Source organism: Sylvia atricapilla, chromosome 5, assembly GCF_009819655.1.
Source record: "Sylvia atricapilla isolate bSylAtr1 chromosome 5, bSylAtr1.pri, whole genome shotgun sequence".
NCBI classification, from domain to species: domain Eukaryota; kingdom Metazoa; phylum Chordata; class Aves; order Passeriformes; family Sylviidae; genus Sylvia; species Sylvia atricapilla.
In genome coordinates this window covers 64737420-64759152 of record NC_089144.1, presented here as the reverse complement: position 1 = coordinate 64759152, position 21733 = coordinate 64737420, and the positions used below count along the sequence as shown (strand labels likewise).

At 37.1% G+C, this 21733-nt stretch overlaps 1 protein-coding gene across 3 annotated transcripts in view; it reads left to right on the top strand.

Moving 5' to 3' along the window:
* Positions 1-21733, top strand: part of UBN2 (ubinuclein 2) — a 51904-nt gene that overhangs the window by 5051 nt on the left and 25120 nt on the right. For all 3 annotated transcript variants that reach the window (XR_010743679.1, XM_066319835.1, XM_066319834.1), the window contains exons 3-8: positions 4867-4968; positions 13639-13776; positions 14968-15080; positions 16098-16596; positions 20061-20131; positions 20819-20948. Coding sequence is in view for 2 of the 3 variants with exons in the window: in XM_066319835.1 (XP_066175932.1) it covers positions 4867-4968; positions 13639-13776; positions 14968-15080; positions 16098-16596; positions 20061-20131; positions 20819-20948 (1053 nt within the window). In the remaining variant the exon portion in view is untranslated. The remainder of the gene's footprint in view (positions 1-4866; positions 4969-13638; positions 13777-14967; positions 15081-16097; positions 16597-20060; positions 20132-20818; positions 20949-21733) is intronic.

Below are 21733 nucleotides of genomic sequence, written 5' to 3'. Positions count from 1 at the left end.
GTTGTGCACTATTGAACAGCTCTTCTCTTTGGGCTAAATACTGATGAATCTTGATGAATTCCTGACTAGTTTGGAATGTTTCCATAGGAAGTTGTTAAATAGTAAATCATTGCTCGATTAACGTCTTGTAGCTGCCAGCTGCCTTAAGATACTCTGCTGGCTTCTGTGAAAGTGTAGTGAGTGACTTGAACAACGCTAGTTAGCAACATAAAGAGCCTTTCACTTGTAAATGAAGGTAGAAATCAGAAAATTTTGACAAAAACCACACCCAAACAGGTCTTTAAGAACTCATATGGCTAGGGTTGGGCGATTAAGTCTGAGCTGGCAGTCAGAGCTCATCATCATGCTGAGGCATGTTGATATTCTGGATTACTAATTGAACACCTCAATAATAAAGAAGTGAAACAAGAGCAATAATTTGTATCTTTTGCTATTAATATATGTATTAAAACCTTTTTTGTCTGATTTATTTGAATTTTTTTTCCTGTCAAAGGCAGATTTTTTAAAGTGTCCAGCTATACATTCTGTAGAAATAATTATTATTTCAAGTCTGTGAGGCATAATGAAATCAACTCCTAAACTGAAAAGAATCACTCCCATCTTTTGGAGAGAATTGGAGAATTGGAGAGGTTGAGAGAATCCAGTATGAACTGAGAAGGCTGTTCCAAAATGCTGTTTGCTTTTAATTTGAATGCTGAATAGTTTTTTGAATGTGAGACGAAAGTGGTTCAGTCATACTTCTTTAGAAAACTCATTTCTGCTATTAAAGTTAAGGATTTTATAATGTCTGAAACAAGTTGCTTAACTACAGTTGAGGAAAGTCAATGTATATAAGTAAAGCTATATATGTAGGAGGGAGTGGTAGTGGAAGCAATGTAATTTTGCATATATGTTTATGCATCCATCAAAGCTGAACATGTACATTTATGGACAAAACATGTTATTAGACTTAAGAGAACCAGAGTTTGATGATCAATAGTCACAGAAAGGGACAAATAGATGCTTTTAACCATTAGAAAGCAGTAGATAACAAAAATTTACAGTTTTCAATGGTTTAAATTTGTAGTGCACTTACATCTTCATTACTACTTGCACTTTTGATTCCTTCTTGCCTTTTGTCCCTTCCAACCCCATGAAAGGGAATGTCTTCTATACAAAGAACCACTTCCTAGGTTAGAGCCACTAAGCATTAAGGGTGATGAGGGATTAAGATTCTTTGGGCTAGAAACTCCCTGTCCTTTCTCTTCCAATGTAAGAACCATCAGTCTCTACTTGCCATCCAGGCTCAGAGGAATTGTATCTCTGTATACTGACCCAGTACAGTTTGCTCATGTTCTGACAACGTTCAGCCATCTTCTTTCTCTTGTGGTGAGACATTCACTGCGTAGCTTCAATTGGAGGAGAGATCCCATGGAGTAGATACCTATTCTCCTCAAGTGAGTGAGCAGCTGCAGGACACTATTCCTAGCTGGAGTTGCATTGTAACACTCTGTAACAGTGCTTTACTGTAAATGTAATCAGTGGTTGTATGAGGAAAAAAAAATGAAGGGTTTTCTTTTCAGATTTGCAGGAAGTACTATATCCTCTTTTAATTACCTAAGATATCTATTTAAAATGGAGTCAAACATAGTTTTTAATCATAACGTGTGGCAGTACTTCTGGAAAATTTGATCCATGAAGAACAGCCTACCTTGAAGACTTTTTACTTCTTTTCGGATAAATTCCTGTTTTCATAACCAAATCAGTACACTCTTTGATATATTTTGCAGGTGCTAAGAAAAGCCTTTGAATAAGTGCATTTTTGTAAAACAAAATGTATGACGTACCATTTCTTTGCTTCATTATTCAGAACTCTCCTGCAGTTGCTGCACATGCTAAACATCAGCATAAAAAAAACTGCTCTGAAGAGTTCCCATTTTTGTTGTTTTGATTGCTATTACTCTCTAGATAAAATCAAACACTATTGTGAACACATGGTACTGAACTTTGGACAATTTTTCTTGGATCAAAACGAAGGCCCATCTAATGAATGGTAGCATAGTCTCTGGCACTAGTGGAATCTCCTGCTTGAAAGTATAATAGAACAAGTGTTCATTGATATTACTTCACTGTGCCTGTCCGGCAGTCCGTGTTGTGTCTTAATTTCTCTCAAAGCCAAAGGTTATGTGTTTAATGTTTTTATAGCTTTTTGCCAGAAATCTACCAGATCGTTACTGGATTTCTGTGTTCCACAGCACTGGAGTGTTATGATCACTGTCATATAAAAATACACTGTGTTTAAACCTGATGAGTTCATGTAGTGCTGTGTTGTAAGAATAGATTCTGTATTGTGAGAAAGAGAGATCCTTCCTGTTCTTCTGCAAATGGCATGTAATTTTGATGTTATCATCTAAATCCAGCCCTTTTGTTGTCCAGCTGTAGTGTCTTAACATTGTTGTATGGAAGTGGTGTTTTTTACGTTTGAACATCCTTATTGGCTTATTTTTTATTCTAATTTTTATTCTGTTTTTTAAAATGAAAGGATATTATGGTATGATGCCCTCATTTGTCAATGTTATAATGATGACTTCTGGTTTGGGTCTCTGTGTTTTGTTATTTTTTTGGGTTTTTTTTAACAATTCCCAGCTCTTATTTTTTTGACCATTCTTGATTGAGCAAATGTCTGAACTGTGCATAACAACTCCAGGGGCTCCTGAGCAGCATAACAAATTTGGAGTTTGGTGTTGTGGTGTTTTGTTTTTGGTTGTTTTTTTTTTTTGCTTATGTTATACTTACTTTGTGTGGATTACTTTGCTTTATTGATGCTGAATTCAACTGCCTATTTATCATACTAAATTCAGAGCAACTGTAAGGTCTTTCAGTGGTTCTTCAGTTGTTTTCTTTTTCCTTTGTTTTCTTCAGTAAATTGTCATCTTAGACCCCTGTGCTTCCCCAACTCTTTACCTGCTCTGGTGCTTCTAAAAATGAATGAATGGATATTCCATAATAATTTTGCTGATCACTCTTTGCCAAAATGAGATACCTTTTCTTTCCTAGCTGTAGATCGGACACAAATTTAAGTGGATCTTCCTTACCTCATGACAGTTTCTTGTCTTTAAAGATGTTTGGACCATTTTTAAAGCATTTTAAATTCTTTTTTCTACCAACATTTCTTCCTGCTCTGTATATTCTTGTGCCTGCTGGTTGTTGTTAATAGCTTTTATTAACTTATCCACCATAAAGACCAGGTTTACTGGTTTATAGATTGTGCTCTTCAAGATTCTTCAGGTATTGGCATTGTATTTGCCACCTACCTATAGTCCTGTTGGGCAAAGGTTGTTGAAATGCAGAGTTACATGACAGTTAATATCTTAAAGTCATCTTTGGCTTTTTTGAATACTTACATGAGTGGTATTTGCCACTTGAGACACCTTAACTTGCTCTAGTGTTGTGGCTACTTATGTTCTGGAGTAAAAAGGTTGGAGGAAAGCTGCAGTAGTAAAACTTTCCTGGGGTGCCTGCTGGCACCTAAGCTAGAATCATGAATTATAGAAGCTTTTGCACTGGAGTTTAATCAGAATTCTTAAGTGCTGCCTTTTTCTAACTTATTTTTTCTTCTCCCATCCATCTCATGCAAACTTTCTTTTTTTTTTAAAGTACCACATGTTTTGGAAATATGCAGTCATTCAGATGTTTTTCCAGATGAGTGATTGTAGGAGATGATAGAACTGATAGGAATACTTAACTTGGAATGTAGCGTGGAAATGTGAATTAAAAGCATAACTCAGTTTTGAGGTTTTTCTTCTAGGACTATTGCATTTGTTAAAGTGTATGTGAGAGATTCCTGTTTGCTTGCAAGAGCACATGCTTTACTTTGTTTCAAACTTGCATGTTCTCAAAATGTTGTTAAAATGGACGTGTTGAGATGCTTACAGCTCTCATGAAAGGGCAAGGTAAAACTACCTTTGAACAATGTCTGCATTCTCATAGTAACAAGTGGACTGTAATATTTAGGTGTCACAGCTAGAAAGACTGACTTGCTCTGAGAATGCTCAGAGCTGTGGGCTGCAGGCAGAGAAGTTTCAGGAGCAAGTCTTGAATTCATGGAAGTTACCACTTTAATGAGGGCAGTGCTTTTTTGAGCATTTTGTCTTTTAAGACTTTTATTGATGATTTTGACATTATATGTGAGCTAGAGAACTAGGCCTTAGATCCTAAGAAGATTTTTGTGTAACTTTAAGTTTAGATTTCCTGAATATTTGAACTGGCTGTAAGTCTTTACTTGACTTAACAATGAAATTTCCCCGTGAAAAGAATACTTGCAGATTAAAATCAATTTTACTGTCTGCTGGAGGTAAGTGAGCCCATACATAGTTTGCAATGCAACTTCTGGCTTTAATACTCAAGTAACATTTTATGTTTTAACCTTTTATGTGCTATAGAGAATTAATCCATCTTTGTGTAGGTAACATCTTAATGAACTCTAGGCAATCATTATTTTCCCTTGGAATGACTCTGTAGCATAATGAAAAACTTAACATTTTCTAAATTATTCCAGCCCTTCTATCATTAGCAGTCCAATCACTACACTTTAAAACCAAAGGACAGGGAAACATCTCTGAATAGGAAATGTGAGGAAGATCCTGGTCTTGCAGAAAAAGGTACCTAGTGACTGCCTTTCAGGGATGATTCTGGTGAGGCATGTTTGCTAGAACGCATCCATGTGTGGAAGTTTTCATTAATCATCTAGACCACCTTCAAGGAAGCATTCAAGAAAGCAAAACTGCTAATTCCTTGAATGACTATTCCTCCAAGGCCTTATGCTTTGTAGGCTTTAGTACATTGTTTCCTTGTTTCCAAAGTGATGTAACACTTATTTGTGTTCAGGGTGGGAAGCCCCACAAACATCGGAAGGATCGCCTGCAGGATCTCATCGATATCGGTTATGGCTACGACGAGACGGATCCTTTCATCGATAATTCTGAAGCGGTAAGTAAGCCCCATACAGCAGCAGGAAATCACGATGCACTGCTTTATCTTTTCAACACAGAAGAAAGGTAAGGGAAAATACTTTGTACTCATCTGTGACTGATGTGAATGCGAAGGGCATTCTACTTTGGGAGATCAGTGAATGTATTTGTAATCTTATTCAGGATATTATATACCAACGAATTAAGAAAGCTGTTCCTAGATCAATGATTTTCCAGCTTTAGGAATTAAAATATTTTTATTTGTGCTCTTCATTTACTGTTGACTGAAATGACACTGACTCTTTAGTTTCTTGTACTAGCTCTCTGGATTTATTAGTGGGTTGCTAGATCATTAGATCAGGAGGTATTTTCCTCTTAAAAACCAGTAAAAATAGGATGGTGCTCTAAACACTGAATATGCCTGAAAAATTTGAGACAAAACAGGTTAAACAGCAGGATATTACTGCTTACTTTAAATATTTTTTAGCAATGAAGGCACATCTCAAGGTAAAAGAAAAAGGTATTAGTTTGGTGCAGGCAGTATCAGGAATATGAGAAGGTGTATAAGAGGGCATTTCAAGATATGTTAGCGGTGATATATGAAATTATGGAAATGAGAAGAAAGCTTGGAAAAAAGAGTGGATGATCTAAAAGCTCAGAAACCTCCTTTAATTCTTCCTTATTGAATGTTAGAAAGAAGTATGTGTACAGTTTAGTCAAGTAAAGAAAAAAATAAGGTGAACTGTCACTTGCCAGCCTTCAGTTTCCTCCAGTGCTGAGTGACACTGGACAAAGCAGCAGTGATCTGCTGTGAGGAGGAAAGGGCTAGAATTCTAAATGGGAGAGGAAAGATTGTGAAAAAGAGTTGTGAGAAAATAGTAAGAAAAGCACATAAGTGCATTGCTTAGCATACCTTATGTCAAACCTTCATTTCAATTCTAAAACTTTGTAGCTCTGTTTACAGCTCTTTACTGTAAAGTTTCTAGCATGTAGATGTTGCAAGGAGTGATCATGTGGCCCCTGTGAGGTGTACAGAAAGTGTCTGCAGAGCTGATACCTTTTCCAGCAGAAGTTGAGCAATCAACCACAGTGCATAGCAAGCTGAGCTTATCAGTGTGCATTGGTAGTTTTTGAAGTCTGAAGTTGTGTGAAGAGAGAGTTTGTTGTAAGGTGTTTATTGTAACATATATTAGTTTGTCATTTTTCTTTGTCTAGAAACTCAAATCTGCCCATATTAAACTGTTCTGTCATTATCCCATAAATTCTGATTGTGCTGCTGGAACAATATTGGGGTCTAAACCTTCATATGTCTTTTCCAACGGTCAGATTCTGGTCTCCAGCTTGGTAGGAACAGACCTGCTGCATTTCTGCTGAAAAACCACTTGACCCTATAGGTTTATCTATTTTTCACTGTTGCTTAAGTTCATCATCTTCACTTTTCAAATTTTATGATGCCCAACCCAACTTCTACCTAGGTTTTCCTGGATTTACTGTGACTTATCACAGAACTCATAGCAGATTTGGAGCACTGACAGTCCTCATAGCACAGGTTTCTGTCAAAGTACAAGTCTTGTGTATTAATAGTCAGCATAATGTGCCTCCTCCAGCACTGGTGGTGCTACCAACAGCTGATCTGGTAAATTTTCAGGAGCATTTACTTCTGTCTCTTGCCAGAGTCCTTGCAAAATGTACAAAAGGCAGTTGTTAGAAGATGAGATGGTTGCATCATGTGCTAGCTGTGGAAGCTATTGGGGAGAAATGGAGTGCTCTCTAAAGATTGTTCTTGTCAAATTGTTATGCCTTGTGTCTCCGTTATAAATACAGACTAGTGAGAGACCATCTTTGTTTTGCTTTTATCCCCATTTATTTATAGAAAAGAAGAAAAAAATACAGTGTGCCAACTGCAGTCCATGTTGCTGTTGCAGAGCTTAAGGGTCTTGTAATGTAGGTGTTGAAGTTCAACAAAACCTCTAATTCCATCATTCTGTCTTGGATACAAGAAAAATGTTTAGAAAGAAAATCTACAAGTCTGGCTTGCTCAGCTTGTGTTGCCAGCTGTGAAATTGCTGTGTACCCTGAGATGTGTCAGAGGCAGGCCTTGGACTTCTTCTTAGAAGACACACATTCTTATACATAAACTATAGTATCTTGGGCACAAACACTTGAAAAATGAATATGAGTGCCTCTTTAATTGGTCCAGGATTAGCTTGTCTCTATCCCAGGAAAAAAAAAATTGAAAGCTTCCTCAGAATTTTAGTCCTTTTTCTTCTCACAGTTGTTAAAGAAATACTGAGCTCTTTGATACTGAAACAGATTTATTCCATTGCTTTAGAGACACTTTCATTTTAAAAACAGGTTTTTAAGGTAAATGCACTTGCAGGCAAGCAGGAAATCTATGTGAGCAGCTATTTTTGGGTTGAGCATTTTGACTGTAGTCAGTGGATTATGATATTTCCAGTAAAATAAGTAAATAAAAACCAGCTTACTATTGTTTCTAAGTGCTCTGTAGGGGTTAGCCTGATGGCCAGTCCTTGCTTAATCTTTGCTTATCTTAATGGACGTCTACAAAATGTCCATAAACCTGCAAAGAAAGCTCTGCCCCTCCTCAGTGTTCCCAGTGCTTTGATATTGAAAATAGGTTTTAGCTGTAGTGTAAGCTGCCCAGAACTACATTCTTTGTGGAGTTCCTGTAGAATTTTTCACCCACTCTTATTTTTCCTGCACACACATGCATGTCCAGCCAGATCAGGCTGATTATTTGCTCATGTGATGACCTCTGATTATTTGGTTGGTTGAGTATCTTCCTGGCAATGTAAGCTTTATATAGGTAGAGACTGTAAGGGAACACTGCTCTCTGAGCTTTCTGCTATGCAATATAGAAGAGGGAATTTCAAGTAATACATGGTGTTAATGAAAATGTATGCTGTTTTCTCTTACTTGAGGCTAACAAGGCTTGGATATCCAAACCAAAGACTTCCCCTGTTCCAAGTAGAAGGATGTAGAAAAAGAACTGTTGACCTACAAATCTGTAAGCAGTGTTTTTTGAAGCAGTGACACCAGGTAGCCATACTGGCAGGAATTGAAGCTAAATGTGAATGCCAAGAGCAGTGGGAAGCAGGCAGTTCAGTCCTTCAGACACCCAGGCCCCTGTGCAAATATTTGATGTAGTCTGTTATATTCATGGTTTCATAGTAGCCTTCTAAACACTGATGAAAAAAATTCCTGTGCTGGTCACTGAGAACCAGCGTATCAATGGTTTCTCGTACATGGAAAGTTTTTCCAAAACAGGTACTTCAACTAAAAGGAAGAACTTACTTTTCTTTAGCTATGTGTTGCCTAAAGGGCTCAGATCATCTTTAGAGAAAACCTTTCAAAGATTCTATTGCTTGTTTCAGTAATTCTGGACACATTGTTAAAAGCATTGCTCTTTTTCTATCTGGGTTCCCTGGAATACTTTCCATAACTTAGGGGCTTGGTCTATGCAAAAATTTTGTCATGATACACAGTTTTCACATGTTTCTGGGATAAATTTGTCTTAATCTTCTAATCTCCAGACTTAAAAAGGTCTGTTAGACTTAATATCCTCTTCTCTCCTTCCCTGGCTTGCCCCTAAAACCTGAAGTTGATGGGTTATCAGTAAGGTTATCTCGGACAAGACTCTTGAATATCTGAGAAACTTTTTTCCCAGCAAGAATAGTATCTCTTCAGGGAATGGCAGCTCAGTGTGTTAATGGAAATTTTTACCATTTTTGTGAGGTTCTGGGCCAGAGGTAGTTTCAGGCCAACTTGATACTGTTCTCTCATTCTTCCTGCTCTGAGTTTGTTTTATACTAACTATGGAAAGGAGTGTTGTTGTTTTAAAAAGATCACTGTGTCTTAAAAAAACCTAACAACCAAGCTATCAACCTGCAAATGTTAGAGGCATTTACAGAAAAACACCCCATAGGATCTGTTATTAAACATATTTGCATGGTGTTTTGAGAGAAATTGTACACTCTGGCATTTTTCATCTGGAGATGACTGCCTTTGTAGACTTCAGTCACAAACCTCATCCATGCTGAATACTTGAAGGTGCATTAAAGTTTCTGTTTTTAAGAGGCTCACTTGCCAACTGTTTCATGGACTCTGAATTGTTGTGTTTGTATTATTACTGTCTTCCTTGTTCATTGTCACTTTGCCCAGGCTTGGAAGTTGTGTGTTTGGGGAATAGTGCTCACTTAGCCAAGTGCACGGTGTCACCTTTAATAACGTGTCATGCACGCTTCCTGCCTGTCTTCAGGGGATGCCTGCTGGCTGGCCCCTGATGTGTCCTATGCATTTGAGTGAGTACAAGGGCAAGTTTCAATCAGAGATTCTTTGTTTTTTGTCCTCCTCACCCCAAGATACATCAAGGTATAAAGTGGAGTATCAAACAAATAGATGCAGATGCAAGAACTAAGCAGATACAGGAACCAAGATCGCTGGGGGGCAAAGGTAGTTGAAGTTGCAGAGCACATCTGATGTTTGTTAAAGCAATAGTAATGTTTTTGTGGTCCTTCTTTAGGAAAGAATATGAATAAACTGAAAATTCAGCACCTGGATAGGTTCTTGAAAACACCTGAGACTTGTATCTGGCCTGTGTATTACCACTGTTTAAATTTGTAGGAGAAGGAAATAATAATGGGTGTAACAACATTCTGTATTTTGCTAGATTTAATTTTTTGAAGAGCACAAAATCACTTTTCAAAGTAATCTGAGCAACTAGAGGGGTAGATCATGGCCTAGGGTCAGCTATTCTTTGAGTAGATGAATTTGTTTAAGCAGTACCATGAACCTAAGTGTTTTCCCAAAAATACGTGAATGTGATTACTAATGTGGTACAAAGGGAGGTTTATAACATGCCCAAATAAAAAGTCCTTGATAAGAGCATTTGTTTTAAGTGTCATGATGTGGAAAGTCTGCTCTTCATGTTAAAAGGGCAAAAGGAATGTGCAACTTTTTTTCTGCAGAATCTTCTAGTAGTTCTGTAACTTTAAACCTGGAGGGATTAAGTAATACATTACATAATTATTTAACACTGAACTAGATTTTCATTGTAGGTCAGGTCAGAGCTCAAGCTCTGAAAGAATTGAGTTGTATAGATAAAAATGGTCACATGAGTGGTCATATATTTTATAACCTCTGCTGAAATATTTTCAAGGTGATAAAAATGTAATCTCTTTGCAATGAAGGTCACTTTAAGCTAATAGCCTAACTGGTGGAAAGGTATAAAATATGGCTGGTGGAAAGGTGTAAAAGGTGTTGGTCAAGATGGGAACAAAACAGGAAAATAGATGTGTATTGGTACTTCTCTCAAGGTGCTCTGGTTGGGTGGCAGATGGATATCCTGACTACTAAACTAGGATTCTCCTATGAGACTACTCTGGGCCAAGTATTATATCTTTATAATCTCTTATGCTTTTTTCTGTTGTGCTCTTCTGGATGTCCTTTTCCCCAGGGTTAAAAGAAAAACCAACCCACCCACCAACTTGCCTGCACATTTTGGAAGAGAATTCTTCTTTATCACTATAAGGTGTTCACTGTTTGGTGTCTCCTTGGATTAGCAAAGCAATGCATTGTTTTCTCTTAACCTTGTTCAAGATTTCCTTGTAGGTTCTATTATACTGTAGTTTTGGAAAGATATTTGTGTTTTTGTTTGAAAACTTGGCCTTAAAGGATCACAAAGCCTAAGAGTGCGTTTCAGTTTCTTTGCATCTTGAAGAAGCATAGAGATCAATCACCTCTATATGTTTGAAGTATCCTGAACTATGAAGTGAACTGTGTGCATATTTAGTCCACCTCACTAAAGGAGCTGTATTTGACATAATTCAGTAGCTTGGCCTTTATTCAGTGGGCTAATGATGATCAAAACTAAACAGTTCCCTCCATCCCAAGCTGGTGAGAGGTCCTTCAGAAATAAACTAAGCAAGGTACAAAAATTATCCCTGCTTATCTTTTAGCTAAGTATTATCTGTTTCACAACAAATAATAACAAGCTACATTTGTTAAAACGTTTGACCATGTTTGCACCAAATTTCATTTCAAGGACTTAGTACAGAAGTGTTTAAAAACCTTTTCACATGTATGCTTTTGGAGGTGTTGTCTGGAAGGGAGGTGAATGAGAAGGATCTCAGTGGAATATCTGAGGATTGTGGTCAAAATACCTGGACACAGGAGTAGACAATATTAATATAAGATACTGCTGTGGGTGTGAATTTCAGAACTAAATCGGTATAATCCATAAAAATTCACTGTTCGTGGTGTAGTGATGAAGCTGAAACCAGTTAACTAATTTTTTAAAAAACGAAATTATCTTTCATACCAAAACATTTAATTGGATTAATGGCACTAAAAACATAATAATGTAGCTCACAGACAATAGCTTAAAATAATTTACATATGAACATGCTTTTAGATGCTCAGACAGTTTATCAGTCCTATTTTGTTATCTGCAGAATGATTCCATAATCAGTCATAGGACAAACTGATGTTCACAGGACTCAGTCAGACCCTGTCTCTTTGTAGGTCTGGGATTTTTTGATTCTCGCCTTTGAAATGTGTAAGGAAGAGCAAAACACTGTAAAGGGCTTTAAACTTATTTTTGTTCATAAGATAAGTTGTGTGATTTCATACACAGAAAAAACTAGTTAAAGCAAAGGTCTTGAAAACAATTCATAAGAAGATTTAGAATTTGCAAAAGCCATGTTCCCTTTAACTGAGAGTTCTGGAAGCACTTCAAAATTAAGCTTAATCTGTGTTGCTAATACCTTATACAAACATACTCATTTTCTGTTCAGTTAGGGGACTAGAAAATAGTAAGCTTAGCTCAAAGGGGTGTGTGCCAGCTACACTGTGGTCTCCAGGCCCCTATGTGTAAAATACAACATGGAGCTAAAAGTTATACCTTGTTCGGTAAGCTCAGGGTAAAACCAGATTTTGGTAAAGAAAAGTAGTCTTACTCAAGTGTTAAGAGGAACTCAGTGTCAGAAAGGTCTTTGAAAGTCTGACTAGGTTCACAGTCCTCAACAGAAGCTGTTGAAACCTGAGCTGCTTAGTTATACATCCACATCTTGCTGATTTACTGGCCTGTTAAGTATTATGGAATACACCCACTCTGTATATTGAATGAATTCTGCCTTTCTTCTTGCCTTGTTCCAGTGGATCTGTGCCTCCCAGCATGTTGATCATTCAGATAATTTGCTGTGATTCATGATTCCTCATTTGTGGACTGTCTTTAATCCTTACTTGTGTGTTACCCAGACCTTCCTGTACTGCTGCACATCTCAGTCTTTACAGTGTTCTCTTTTGCTTTGTGTGATAATGATCCGAGCTTTGACTATGTTTTTTCCTCCTAACTTGGCAACTACTGTATTCTTCAGTCTTGATGCTTTACTGCCCCAGCCTTGCCAATTCAGTTCACACCCTGTCAGCTCGAATGGGAAATGTCTGCTCTATTAAGCACCCTGAGTAATAATTTTCCTCTACTTGCATTTTCCTTGCACCTAATGGAGCTCCTTCTGAGTGCTGTGGAGAAAGCATGAGTTTTCTCTGAAGTTCTTATGCAGCCTCTGCTCTCAAGTTTACTTTGCGTGATCCTCCTGGTCTCTTGAGATGAATGACAAGTCCACTGTTAAGCCACTTCCATTTTGTTCTATTAATAGATTCTCTCACTTTCTCATGCTAGCTTTTCATATCATCTTAGGGTACTTTATAAATGCTGTCACCACTTTATATTTCCCATTTTGTCTTTCTGTACTGCTTGTTAAGTTTTCTTTTCCAGGAGGATAATAGGTGATGAGTCAGGGAAGTTTCCTAGATTAAATCCCTGGGTAGGCCTCCAGTTCAGGCTCTTTTTCCTTGTTGAAGTATACATTTACTGTTTTACTTTTCTGGATAACACTTCTTCCTGTCTAAAAGTCTTTGGTAGCCCAGACTTTTCAATTCTTAAACTATTTTATCTTCAGTATATTTTACAAGGCATGGAGGTTGTTGGTTGCATGTAATCATAGAATTAATATTGTCATCCACTATACTGATTATTGACTGCTTTTTCAATGTCTTTGGATTTCAATATTTTGGCGATTCAGCTTTATAATTCTAACTTGGAAATATCTTCATAAATACTAAGTACTTTTCAAAATAAACTATTGATAGAGTTTGAAACATTTTGTGGTTTTAAAACTGTCTAAATAGAATGAGAATGCTTACCTTCAAATGAAAAAAGTCCTGGCATTATGGTATTTGTTGAAGAGACAATGTTGTATCAAACACTTGAAATTGGAAGTAAGGGAACAGTTACTGTGGTTAAGTTTGTCATATCTGGGATAGCATTTTTTTAAAAAAAAATTCAGAGAAATTTTTAAAAGAAGTAGGGTTTTGAGCAGGGCACTGTGGTGAGTTACCTTCAGGGTGCAGTAGTTTAATGCTGTAATCCTGCCTTTTTGTACAAAAAAAAAAGGACATTGTTTTGAAAGTTACAAGGGTACTCTGTGATGTTAATGTTCTCTGCCTCAGCCAGTAAATTTTCTATAGAACTGCTATCCTGTTTCTAGTCTAGCAAGCTGTGCTGTGAATTGGTGTATATATATTCTTAGGTATTGGGACTGGTGAATTAACTACATGGTTAGTTTATTAAGAAATGCTGATAATTCATCTTCCTTTTCCTGTGTAGTATGATGAATTGGTTCCTGCATCCCTGACAACCAAATATGGAGGGTTTTATATCAACACTGGCACGCTCCAGTTTCGCCAGGCATCTGAATCAGAGGATGAAGACTTTGCAGAAGACAAAAAACATAGGCCACCTAAAGTGAGTCATTTTAATTAAGGCTTTTATACAGAAATAGAAGCTAGGTGGACATTGGAAATATTTGATACACTTAGAATGGCTCAGAAGAAGAGTCCAAAAGCAGAAGGATGCGTGGTACTGGTTTACTGTATTTTGTGTTTTGTGGGTTATGTACTAGCATTCAGTAACTAACTCAGGATGTCCACAGGCTATCCAGTCTTGTAAGACAAAGCATCTGTTTAGGCAGCCTAACAAGTTTTGTCCACTCATCTTGGATTGATGGATGATTCTGTAATTTTGTAAGAATTTTATTTTTAGATGAGACCTTAAGCTCATCAATACCGCTCTTAACGATTTTGCACAAAGTTTGCATGATTTGAAATTGTTCCTAGTAGTCAGAATAGCACTTAAACCAGAATACCTGTTAAAATAAACTCAGTTGATGAGAATATCTATATTAAAATTATATCATCTTTCTAAACAGCATGTTGTTACAGTAACTTCAACAAGTTACTCAATGCAAACATAATTGCAATATGACATTCACAAGTTGCATGCCATTTCTGAGAACTTGGTGCTTCCTAGTGTCCTTTCCTACTCTGTAACTCTTAATTTTAAGGTTCATGTATTGACTCTGACTGGGATGCAGTTAACTTTCTTTCTAGCAGCCTGTATGATGCCATGGTTTTGATTTGTGACTAAAATGGTGTTGATAAGTACACCAGAATTTTGCCCGTTGCTGGCTAATGCTTGCACAGTCTGAAGGCTTTCTTTTTCCCTGCCCTGCACCCTCAGGTAATCTATGGATTGACAAGGGAGGGGAGTCAAGTGGTCTGTATTGACCAGCAAAGATGTTCCATACTGTGCAACTTCACAGTCAGCAATGAAACTGTGGTAGCAGAAGAAGGTGGGAGAATTCAGTCTTCCAATGTAGCCATTGGCCATACTGGCTGGGCAGCAGTCTGCATGTGCTTTAGAGTATTTCTCTTACTGAAAACTGTAAATTTCATAACTGTTTCAAAATGATTAATGATTAACACTTGTTAGTAACTGCAATTGCTGCTAGGAATCCATTGTACCATTTGCCTTTACACACATTGAGGTGTTTTTCCTGGCTCTGAATTGGAAAGTGTAAAGAATACTGAATATTTCTTGCTGTAGAAGTCCTTTAGGGTGGAAGAATCATTGTCCTTTATTTGATGTCTTTTCTAGATAGCAAAGGTAAAAGAAAGTGAAGATCGGGGAATGAAGAAACGCAAGCGAAAAGATGAAGGGACAGAAAAGGAGATGAAGCCTCGGAAAATGAAAGTTCCTAAGCAGTTGGGGTAGGTTTCTTTTTCTTTATAGGAACCTTTGAGTTATATTTCAAGTTTGGCTTCAAGACTGTGTGCCATAGTAAGATGATTGTAGCTCTTTTGAATATTGTACTTCTAAACTGTAACTAATAGCTTTTGTTTCAGAATCTGTGTGGGGTTTTTGTATAACTAACTCAATCCTATGGGCTAAATTTTTGTCCCCTGAAACTTTGAACAAGGAATAATAAGGAAAGGCAAATCACAAAATAAATTTTGAGTCTCTTGAATAGCAGAAAGCATCATTGTCCTACCCAGTATCTAAACTAGCACTAGGAATTACATCTTCTAATGGAAAATAATTTTCTTATCTCTTTGTTTCTCATCTGTAAAGCTGTAAATACAGTTTAATTATTCTTCTACATATTTCTTACTCACGCTGTGTTTTCCTGAGTTCTGAGGCTAGCATAGAAGGATTAATGTGGTGGGATTTTTTAATTGGCTTCTGGAAAACCATTGTTTAGTGGATGGAAGCTGTCTTACTGTGAATATTCACAACAAATATTGAAAATTTATTGACCTCATTTTTATCAAGGTGACAAATTGGTGGAAAATTCTCAGTTTAAGTAGAATATAGATTTTGAGCATGCATTTAAAAATTCTTAGCAGTGAAAAGAATTTTAACATATTTGCTGTACAGGCAACCTGCCACCATTCAGCGGTCTTGAGGCAAGTTTAAGTATTGTAGTATTGTAAACCTGCTGTGAGTTATAGCACTTGTGCCAACTTCTCCATAATTAAATTGAGAAGTCAAAATAAAATACTCTTTGTCTTAATGTGAATAAAATGTAACAAATCAGTTGGGTGACATGTAATCACATAACTACTAAGGTTTATGGTAATTGATAAAATGGTCTGAAGATGGAAGGAGGAAATACTTGCTTCTTCCCCCTGATAATTTTTTAATTGTACGAAACTTTGATTTTTGTTGTTAAAGGTTACTAAGGCCTTGAAAGTCACCTGCTAATGAAAGATTTCTTTCCTCTACAGAGTAATGGCCTTAAATTCACACAAGTCTGAGAAGAAGAAAAAGAAATTGTATAAGGACTCGCTCTCGTTGGCTGCCATGATCCGTAAATTTCAAAAGGAGAAGGAAGCCATGAGGAAGAAGGAGCTTAGTCCAAAACCTCCAGTGACTGTTGCATCCTCTGCCCCTAGTAAAATTCCTTCCTCGTCTCTCAGTGCAGGAAATGATATCTCTGACTTGAATCTTAGGATCAATGATCCTGTCCTCTCCATTTTTGGTAGCACAAATGAACCTGAGCTACTGCAAGAAACTGAAAGTGCCCTGGAGATGCTGGGAGACATTGACTTTGACAAGTTGCTTGATGGTACTTCTGATGGCAGCCCGGTCTCTGAGCTGTCAGGAGAGAATGGAAATGTCACACAGGCAACCTACACCTCTCAGGTCATGACACCCAAGCAGGTGCCTGCCCTCCCAGAAGGTCTGCCTATGCTACTTGAAAAGCGCATTGGAGACCTTCGAACAGTAAGTATAAACTCGCTGGTAGTGGATTGCATTCAAGAATCTGAGAGAACAAGGAAGAACAATTAGGACCTTGAGTGTCATCCTTGAATTGCTGACTGAAACTTTAGAAATGAAGACTTGATGCTAATGGCAATCTTAATGGCCGTGTTTATACTCAGGTGAAAACAGGCAGAGATGATGCAAGTCAGTTATTCAAGCAGTGTTTGTTTCACTGTGGAAACAGGGTTTTCTAAATCTTTTGTGTATAATAACTTGTAATGTTCATTTATTTATGAGTTTTTTCTCTATAATGGAAATACCAGTGTTACTTGAATTTGTTGGAAATGGAATGGCATTTTCTTACTTTGGAGGAGGTAACCTGAAATATGACTGCAGTTTTCAAATCCATGTATTGGTTTTTTGGCTTTAACTTGCCAGTTTACAAAAAAAAAAAAAAGAAAAGGAAGAAAACCCAACCAAATAAAAAAAGCCACCAAAACCGGAAACCGCCACCCAACTATAAAAAAACCAACCACAGAACTGCATTTTTTCTTCTGGAAGGTTAGAATGGAGCCTGAACTTCTCAAAAATGGGATGAAAGATGTTAAATTAAACAAGTTATGAATATCCCAGTGAGTTACTGAAAGGGGTCAGAGCTATTAAGGTGTTACATACTCCTTGTTTCAGTTGTGGATGTTATCCTGAGTTGAGAATAAATTTGTTGCTTATTTAGATTATGATGTTAAAGCTTTTCCTTACTTAGAATAAAGTGCAGTTTTTCCTTATTTAGTCTAAAGTGCAGCTTTTCTTTACTCGTAAGTTTTGAAAAAGCAGTTCAAGTTACTACCTTTTTTGAACAAAAGGAAAATAATTTAAACAGTTGTAGAGTTTGCTTTGCTGTTACCTGTATAGAAATGTCTTCTAGTTTTCTTACTTATTTTTAAACATACCAAGCTAAATACAGCCAATGAATTAATATTTACTAAAGTGAAGGAGCTTCTCTCTCTTTCAGTATGCAGGCCTACTTTGCTATGAAGCAACAATAAACTAGCAAAAGTGCAGAATCAGATTAGGCCAAAAGTCAGGAAGTGTTAGTGACCTACCCCAAGTTAATTCATGTTGTTTCTTTGTATAACAATGCCAAACCAGCTGGGAGGCATCTTTTGATTCAGTGGCTCTTGGAAAACATAGCTACTCATAGAATCGTAATAAAATGGGTTGGAAGGGCCCTTTATGGTCATCCACTCCATTCCCCCTGCTCTGGGTAGGGACACCTTCCACTAGACCAGCTGGGAACTCTTCTGTCATCCATTTTTGACAATGTCTTCTGAAAGCTTCCTGGCTGAGCAGAACAAGTTTAAGTTTATACTTGGGGAACAACTAGACTGTATGTTGGCTTAAACATTGCAACTTCCATACCTCCTGTAAATTGCAATGAGAAATCTTCTAAAAAGTACTAAAAGTAAATGAGTCTTGTCAAATATTTACCAGACTCTTGCAGCTTTAGAGCTCTTTAGCACAAAGAAAAGTTTATAAAGCTGTAGAAAGAAGCCTATGCTCCATGGATGGAGTATAATATATCAAGATTAAAAAAATAAGATTAGAAACCCACTGACTAAAGGCAGTAAAAACTTTCTGACTTCTTTTGGTAGGTTAATGTGTTTTAGTTCCCTGAGTGGGTTATTTTGAACTACCATGACAGAAGGCAATATTGTACACAAGCAGGAAAGTAAATAAGAGGTTTTTTCCTATGTCGAAGGTCACTGTCAAGATTATCGCTCTGGAAATAAAACCCAAGCATAGTTAGTAATAGTGATGAAGTTCTTGAATCTGCCAGTGTTGCTCTCTTTAAAAGCTGGCAATGCTGTCTGGCATAATAGTATAATGCTGGAATTGCCTTTCAAGGTCTACCTAGGACTAAAATGTTAAAGCTTTTTCCTTCTGCTTTATATAAACCAGATGATGATTCTAATCCTTGTGTTAATTAGATGTAAAAGCACTATATTTAAGACTTTCTGACTTGTCTTTTTGGTACCCTGTCACTTGCAGGCATCTATAACCTTTCTAATTATTTCAGCAGGACAAATGCTTCAGTATTTTTAAACAGATAGCACCATCCCCTCAGCGACTGAATTTATGGTAGAAAACAATGGGTGGAATGCAATCCTTGCAGAAACTTAAACTCCAGTATCAGTGTTCGTGACTGAAGTGATAAAGCATTCAGACAATGGGCTGCCTTACAGCTTTGACAGTGTCACACTGTTTTCCTGTGTGTTGTAGAGTTCGCAATTTTCAGAAAATATCTTTCTTTCAAATTCAAATGGGTCAGTTACAAAGAGCAAGGAAAGTATTTAATAGTAATAAATTAATTTAATCACTTGCACTTTACTTGTAGTTTTTAGCTGTGTTGTTGCAAGTCATTCTATGGGGTTTTTTTAAGACCTAATTAAAGATGCTTAACTATTTGAATATTCAGCCTCATAGCATGTTGGCTGCCTCTAATGTTTGTCAGTCACTGTAATGATACCACACTTGCCTACTTTTCTGTATGCATATAATTTTCTAGCTTCTCTAGATACTGCTGTCTGGTACCAATGCAAACATGGAAGATGATGACAGGCCTCTCAAAGTGGGGCTCTTTTTTCTTGACTTCTAAAATTCTGCAGAGTAAGATGTACACTAGAGAAGTTCTTACTGATTTTTGTGGAATGGTACAGGGGATTCATTTTGTCCTATGAGCTGTCATTCCTTGTGGGGGGAAAAGGTATCTAGGTGATAAGAACAAAGAGAGTGACTCTGTATGGGAATTCCTGTGAGATCAATAAAAACTTCTGATAAAGGCAAGTAAGTTTATAAAATAAGGCTGTCTTCCCTGCCCCCAGGCAGACTCAGGAAGAGACCACACAAAAATGCCAGAGATAAAGTCTAAAGATGGCAAGAACACTGGACAGCAGCAGGAAAGAGGGATGAGGTGTTCCTCTAGCATACATAATCCCATTGCAGTGAAGGTTTGAGAGAGCTCTAAGAAAGCTGGGAATATGTAACTGGATGAGGCACGTAACAGGTAGAAAAAGATGGAGTCTAAATGTGTTAGTTAATACTTTTGCCTTCATGACCTGTCAAACAATGCTTCTTTTTTTAAAACAGAGATAGTAGAATGTTGGAGGTGGTGAGGTGATAAAGCATCTACCTTTTTCTTAATGATTATTCAAAAGATGACTCTGTTAACACCAGTGATCCAGGCAGATCCTATACAGAATGATTGTCTGCCCTAGAGCAAGGTGTGTATATTTGAGTATAACAATAACAATCCTCAGGGTTTTTTTCTAAACAACTGAGAATAGCTTGGTTTTCTTTATTCTTTTCCAAGTAATGTTATCTGGGAAATAGGAATATGATATGGCTGTAAAAGTAAAGATACAAAAATTGTTGGTTCAAAATACTCTATGAACTTAGATGCTTTTTTTTTTTTATTGCATTTCCAGGCTGCCAAGATGTTTGATGAAGAAGGCAGGAAGAAGTTTTTCACACAAGACATGAATAATATTCTTCTGGAGTAAGTGCTTATCTGTAGAACCTTCCCTTTTTGGAAAGGGGGTGAAAGGAAAAGTACAGAAGAGGAAGTATTATTGAGGTTGTTCCAACAAAGCCCTTAAAAGTCAATGAAGGTAGATCGGTCTAAGCTAGTTATTAGCTAAAGAGATTTCTATGTGCATACAATTCCTGTCATGCCTGTCTGTCTTTATCCAGTGTAAAATGTTTTATAGTGCCCTGGTCCTTGACTTCATGTGTAAAATTCAACAAAATTACCATTATTTGCTCCTGTCTCCCACTTTTGTAACTCAAAACACCTTCAGCTTTCATGAGCACGAACGCTAGATTTTTTTTTTTTCTCTGTAATCTTCAATTAAGGGTTTGATATAGAAAGATCTGTGTTCATATTCTAAGAAGCAAAAGTAGTCTCTAGAAGACTATAACAGTCAAATTGTATCAATTTTGATTCAGGGTGGTGGGTGTAAACTAAATTTGAGTGAGTGTTCAACATTGCTGGACAAGTATAGGAATGGTTTCTTGCCACTGATTAGGACTTCTTCCTTTTATAAAAAAGCTTATCTCAAAGTGTCCCTAGCTACTATTTTTAGTATGCCTAGTTGGAACATGCTATGCTTCCAAAGCTTCCTTAGGCTTTTGTTCAGATGTCATCTTGGAGTGCGTCTCTGACCGAGTGTCTCCTGTTTGTCAGTATTGAGCTGCAGTTGCAGGAGGTGAACCCTGCCCTCCGCAATGGGGTGTACTCACACCTGGAGGCTTTTGTGCCGTGCAATAAGGACACGCTGATAAAGCGCCTGAAGAAGTTACACCTCAATGTCCAGGTAATGACGGGGAGAGGAGCTCCAGCAGGAGTCAATGATGTGACAGTGACGAGGGCTAAATGCAGCGGAGTAGGGCAGTAGCCACACAGCCTTAAATTAAGCGAAGGATTTTGGATCAGTTGATAAGTGTAAAAGCTTCTTTCTCTATACCTGGTATTGTCACTACATTAGGAACAGTTATTTTAAGTATTTCAGAGTTTTTATTTGAGAATGAAGTGCTTTCGTCTTGAAAGCTGGGTACAGGCTATGAAGGAGTATTTCTGCTGTCATCACTGAGCGTTATTGTAGTCACAGGGTACGTATCAAAGCAGCAGAATTAGCCACAGTAATAACGGTTATGGTAGGCTAAAATTTGTATTTTTTAATTTACTTTTGTGTCAAGAAAAAAGGAAGGCTAGATGGATAAGAGATGACCCAGCCTGTATTATTTGTTCAAATTTCCCTTTTTTACTAGATCTTACAAATACTTCGTATGCTATTTCCAGTTACTTTAAGATTTTTATTCAACAGAAAAACAATTATCTGTGATCTGGAGTACCCTGACTGGATTCTTTAGTTAAAATCCAGGACTAAATTTTGCAGAGGACCTGAAGATGAATGCGGAGGTCTTGGCTCTTGCTAATGAGGCAGAGAGGTTCAAATGCTATTTCTAAGCAGATAAACATAAAAGAATATTCTAGTCCTTTTCAATAAGCAATCTAATACTTGGATAATATAATATATATTCATATTTTGTTCATTACCTAGGATGTTTTTATACCACAGTTTTTGGAAACCTGATTAAT